Source organism: Somniosus microcephalus, chromosome 21 (genome assembly GCF_052327205.1).
Source record: "Somniosus microcephalus isolate GS21.2 chromosome 21, FLI_Smic_1.0, whole genome shotgun sequence".
NCBI lineage: Eukaryota > Metazoa > Chordata > Chondrichthyes > Squaliformes > Somniosidae > Somniosus > Somniosus microcephalus.
The window spans coordinates 54985678-54991319 of record NC_141007.1 but is presented as its reverse complement, the minus strand read 5'-3'; the positions used below and the strand labels follow the sequence as shown (position 1 = coordinate 54991319).

Below are 5642 nucleotides of genomic sequence, written 5' to 3'. Positions count from 1 at the left end.
ATTCAGCTGCCGGGGCGCACGTCAGCGGCTTTCGCATCCCAGCCGTTGGGAAAAAAAACCGGTATAATGTGTAATTCTCGCACCGCCGGACCTCGACGTCGCGTGACGCGCGCGGGCGCGAGCGCCACCGGCCGACCAATGGCAGGCGGCGATGTGTTGAATGATTAAAGCGGCGGGGGCGCGACGCCACACTCCTTGCAGGGGCGCGTGCAGCTGGCGCCTCGGCCAATGGCAGCGCCAGCTGGTGAAAGATGCCCAAATATGGGCATGTCTGGGCTGTGTGTGTGCGTGTGTGCGCGCGCGGCCGAGGGAGGGGGCGGGGTTTGGTTCCATTAGAGAGCGGGGCGCGGGTGAGAGCGGTCACAGTCACTCCGGCAACTCCAGCGACAGGACGCGGTTCGCAGTGGTCGACGTGTAGAGCAACCTAACAGGTAAAAAAAAAAATCTTGTAAGTTGTTAGAGGGCAGAAGGCATTAAATAAGCTATTTCTGCGGCATTGAGATGGTTTCTTCTATTAAATATTTAAAGCATATTTGGCTTGTCCTTTTTTAGAAGTTTTTCTCTTAAATGTTGAATTCTGCATCTCGAGTACAGGATATTTAATTTAAAGTATGCAAGCTAAAATTGTTGCGTGAAACTAGAAGGTGAATGTAACAAAAGCAATGTCTTTTAATCTCACATTTTGTGACCATTCTTGGGTTTGTAACTTTAAAAAAAAAAGGTGCTGGTATTGTAAGAGGCGTTTAAAATGATGAATTTGGGAACAGGGAATTTAAAATGGTGGTTGACTAGGAAACTGGGCTAAAATGGTGAGCATCAGTGGCAGAGTATATTGTCATGGGGAGTGTAGTGTGTTTAAAATGATCACTTGGGGCTGAATTTTCATTTTATATATACTGTGAGATCTCTAGGTTATTGGTCTGAGCTCTTCCCAGCCGCACTCATTTTGTGGTGACTTGTGAGCATCTTTTACAGAACTATTGCTCCTGATCGAGACTGGTGTCTCGTGTCTCTTTTAAATTAAAGTATATATGGATATGCTAAGCTCTTTTTCTTGTGTGGTCATATAATGAGCCATGGCCAGTTGCTGGTTGAAAAGATGGGGGGCAGCTTGATTTTTTGACTAGGAGTGAAATGCTCTAAAAGCGTTATCATTTTAACTAGCGGTTTAAGAGCTTGGGCGGGGCAGGTACTTGGGCTTTATTCTTGGAAAACTGCATGTGGTAGCCAGAGCAGGAAGGTGTGGCTTACGAGTTGGAAGAAAAGGGACAGTTATTCATGTAATCCGTTTTATTTAAATCCAGCCTGAAAGTGGTGCAGTGTAACAAAGGACAGGTACTGGGATTTTTTTTCCATGAATAGGAGGGGTTTGGAATTTGGATACATTAAAGATTGACACTTGATAAAGTTGAGGCTGCTGGAGGGGTGTGGCCTATCCTTGCTAGACTCAAACCATAGCCTTTTATGGAAGTGTTCAATCTGATTAGTTGAGCCATGTATGACATTGTTCTCTACCTAGCAGACCATTGCACAGAATTGGATAGGGAAAACTAATGAGCTTAGTAGAAATTAGTTGCTTTGTACTCGTGGTTAAAGGAAATTTAAGTGACCGATTTAGTCCTTGCACTAACTTTTCAAAATAGCTCTAATATTTGGGAGTTGAACTTGTGGGAAGAGGTTTATGATTGCACAATTTGTCTGCTGTACATAGTCTTGCCTTTTGAAATGGTATAAGCACTGATTTTTCTTTTCCCCTCTCCATTTTAGTCAAAATGGCAGATGATGAGATTGCAGCACTTGTCATAGACAATGGTTCTGGTATGTGCAAGGCTGGTTTTGCTGGAGATGACGCTCCCCGTGCTGTGTTCCCCTCTATTGTTGGACGCCCAAGACATCAGGTAAGCTTTAAGAGTACAAATTCAATATTAAATGCACGGATGTAGCAATGTGCAAACTGGATTCTGATTTTTAGCGCTCGTGTCCTAATGTTGATTCTGAATTGCACTCTACAATTAAATGGTCAAAGTGCAGCTCCCAGACTTTAATGTGAGATTTCACTGGTGTAGTATCTGTAGTAATAACTGGCTGTTCCTGCTTTCAGGGTGTTATGGTTGGTATGGGCCAGAAGGACAGCTATGTAGGTGATGAGGCTCAGAGCAAGAGGGGTATCCTTACCTTGAAATACCCTATTGAGCATGGTATTGTCACCAACTGGGATGATATGGAGAAGATTTGGCATCACACATTCTACAATGAACTCCGTGTTGCTCCAGAAGAACATCCTGTCCTGCTCACAGAAGCTCCCCTGAACCCCAAAGCTAACCGAGAAAAGATGACACAGGTAACTTACTGTTTTATTAATAAATCCTTGCATATATTCCATAAACTTTTTTCCACATTTTCTTTTCAATTCTCCTGAACCTAATGATTGTTTCAATATTTCCAGGATGCTCCTCTGCTTCTGGAATTTCTCCCCTGAAGTCTCCAGGTTTCTTTCTGCTTCATCTTTGTGTTTGGTTTCTGTCTGCCACCTTCTAAGTTGCATTTTTTCCATTCTTTTTTTCTGCATGTTGGCATGCTAACAAATTCCAAGTGTGCAGGACTTGATTGTTTCATACCACTGAAATTCACTTTTTTTCTCTTTTAGATCATGTTTGAGACCTTCAACACCCCAGCCATGTATGTTGCCATCCAGGCTGTGCTGTCCCTGTATGCCTCTGGTCGTACCACTGGTATTGTTATGGACTCTGGTGATGGTGTCACCCACACTGTGCCCATTTATGAGGGTTATGCACTTCCCCATGCTATTCTGCGTCTGGATCTGGCTGGTCGTGACCTGACAGACTACCTCATGAAGATTCTGACAGAGCGAGGGTACTCTTTCACCACCACAGCAGAAAGGGAAATTGTCCGTGACATCAAAGAAAAACTGTGCTATGTAGCCCTGGACTTCGAACAAGAAATGGCCACTGCTGCTTCCTCCTCTTCTCTGGAGAAGAGCTACGAGCTGCCTGATGGTCAGGTCATCACCATTGGCAATGAGCGATTCAGATGTCCTGAGGCCCTGTTCCAGCCATCCTTCTTGGGTAGGTATTAAAGTCAAACTGGTCTGGGATTTTTTTTTTTGGCTTCCAACAAGTAAAACATTCCTATAATAAACATTTGGATAATGTGGCCATTTGGCTGCCTGATTCCAAGCCTCTGGTGCTAGAACTTTAGTGCTGGTGAGGTGCCATCTATGGGGTCTTGTTACACAAGTGGCATTTGTTTTCTAATAAATTGGTAAACTAACATCTTATGACATAATGCAAAATGTTATGCCTGGCATTAGTATCTTGATGGAACTGATTGTGCTGTGTACAAGCAGTATCCCTGAGTAGGAATGGGATGGACCAACTCTTGCATGGTTTCAACTAGAATTTTTTCTTGCCTTCCAGGTATGGAATCTTGTGGCATCCATGAAACTACTTTCAACTCCATCATGAAATGTGATGTTGATATCCGTAAAGACCTATATGCTAACACCGTATTGTCTGGTGGTACCACCATGTACCCTGGCATTGCTGACAGAATGCAGAAAGAAATCACAGCCCTTGCGCCCAGCACCATGAAAATCAAGGTAGGTTTCTCTGCGTTATCTTAGCATTACTAACTTGGACTGCAGTCCCATGCAGTGGCCTTAACCGGCCAATTGTGGATGAACATGCTACACCATGAAGTGATGGATGCAGATCAAGGTCTGTAGATTCCTCACTCTTTGTCTTCAACTGTTTAGGGATTTGACCAGTAGCCTTTCACTTTTGCTTACCAGTAGCTCTCTTGCTTTTGATGGGAGAGGAAGCGACAAACTATAGGCCTCAACGTTGGCCAATCATGCAATCGGTGTGCAAACTGGAGCATTTGGAGAAGGGGAGGTGCTACAACTGGCAGGAGAAGCGAGCTTTTAATTGGAAATTGTATTTTTTTTTAGTATATGCAATAGTATAATTTACATTTGGGACTGCTTTCCCCTTTCTGGACTAAGGATATATGCAGTAAGCACTCAACTGGGGCTTTCACTTATGAGATTCAATTCTGTTTCTTTATTAGATCATTGCTCCACCTGAACGTAAATACTCCGTCTGGATTGGAGGTTCCATCTTGGCTTCCCTGTCCACCTTCCAGCAGATGTGGATCAGCAAGCAGGAGTACGATGAGTCTGGCCCATCCATTGTGCACCGCAAATGCTTCTAAATGGACTGCAAGCAGATGCAAAGCATTTGCTGCATAACTTTGAAAAAAGGAAGAATTTTTTTTTTTTGCCCAGGCAATTACACCTCATGCTAGCCTCATGAAACTGGAAGAAAGAGCCTACTTGTAAAGAAATTACCACCCCCTTCAGAAAGCTAGTATGAAGTGTTTTAGAAGGAGCACTGTTGGATTGTCGAATAGTCACTTTCTCTGTCTTGCTGCCATTTCTTGCAGGGTTTGAAACATATTACATTTCAGGCCTTACGACCCTGCAGTCCCTATTGTTTCTCTGCAGTTCATGGGGCTGAAACTTGAGTTGCAAAAAAAAAGTTGCATTTACACCTGTAAATTTATGCATCTGAGTTAATTTATGTAAAATTTCTTTTTGTACGTTGCCTTAATGTTCATTTTCACATGGTAGAAAACCAAAATTTGTAAGTCATCTGGATGTTGACAATTGTAATGCCCAACTGACATTTCATTTTTGACGGAAAAACCAAGTAAAAAAAAAAAAAAAAAATACTATAGAAACTGACTCACTGACTTGTCCTTTTTGTTACCTGTATCTGTTTATGGATTACAAAGCTAAAACTTTACCTGCAGGTTTATTTAAAAAGCCATTTTGTGGTGTCGGCTGTTCTCAAGATGAGTGGGGGGATATCGGGTGTAAATTCAGGTTACGTAGTGTTACTTGCCCTGATGGTAAGAGTAGAGTATTCTGGCTGTTTACACTTGTAGCTTGCTGACAGTTCGTTCTTGTATTTTTAACACTGGTGGTTAGATTTAAATTTAACTTTCTATACTTGTAGCATTAGTAAACAACTTACATTTATGTAGCACTTTTTTTAATATAGAAAAACACCCAAGCTGCTTCACAGAAGTGTACCCAAACAAATTGACATGAACCAATTAGGAGGGATGACTAAAAGCTTGATTTTTTTAAGGCAGTTCTTAAAGGACCAGAACAGGAGGGGTTACCAGTGATTAGGGCCTAGATCACTGAAGGCATGGCTGCCAATGGTGGCGTGAAGGTAGTGAGATACAAGGCCAAAGTTGGGAGAATGTAGAATTCAGAGTAGTAGGACTGGAGGAGCGTGGTGATGGGGAGGGTTGAGGCCATGGAGGAGGAATGGAATGTCAGACAAGGAGGCTGAGAACCCAGACAATAGAGGTGGTAGAGCAGTGCTGATCACATACATGTGAAACCTGGTGCTCCATGTCTTTGGGCGATGTCACCCAGGGCAGCATGTAGAGGAGGGGGGCACAGATAGATTCTCTGGAGGTAACGGTGCATCGACTGCCGAGAGAAGCCATTGCTGGAGATGCTCTGACTATGATTGGATAGGTAAACGTAGGACAGAACAAAGCTGGACAATGGAGGATGGTGTGATCGACTAAAGCTACAGAGAAGT

The 5642-nt window shown here is 43.2% G+C and overlaps 1 protein-coding gene across 2 annotated transcripts; it reads left to right on the top strand.

Annotated features, from left to right (window-relative positions):
• Window positions 1-324: 324 nt before the first annotated feature.
• LOC147102813 (actin, cytoplasmic type 5) lies at window positions 325-4765 on the top strand. 2 transcript variants are annotated; one of them, XM_085963652.1, is made up of 6 exons: window positions 325-431; window positions 1768-1898; window positions 2102-2341; window positions 2648-3086; window positions 3438-3619; window positions 4090-4765. In XM_085963652.1, exons 2-6 carry the CDS (start codon window positions 1773-1775, stop codon window positions 4231-4233), a joined length of 1131 nt encoding a protein of 376 aa, XP_085819778.1. In that variant the 5' UTR covers window positions 325-431; window positions 1768-1772; the 3' UTR covers window positions 4234-4765. The 2 variants fall into 2 exon arrangements, with proteins under 2 accessions (XP_085819778.1, XP_085819779.1); XM_085963653.1 differs by lacking the exons at window positions 325-431; window positions 1768-1898 and adding an exon at window positions 2447-2488 and having other exon boundaries at window positions 2324-2341.
• Window positions 4766-5642: the final 877 nt, after the last annotated feature.

Coding starts and splice junctions, on each gene's coding strand:
- LOC147102813 (XM_085963652.1), top strand. CDS start 1,773: ATGGCAGATGATGAGATTGCAGCACTTGTCATAGACAATGGTTCTGGT. Junction 1,899..2,101: donor TTGGACGCCCAAGACATCAG/GTAAGCTTTAAG, acceptor TCCTGCTTTCAG/GGTGTTATGGTTGGTATGGG. Junction 3,087..3,437: donor GTTCCAGCCATCCTTCTTGG/GTAGGTATTAAA, acceptor CTTGCCTTCCAG/GTATGGAATCTTGTGGCATC.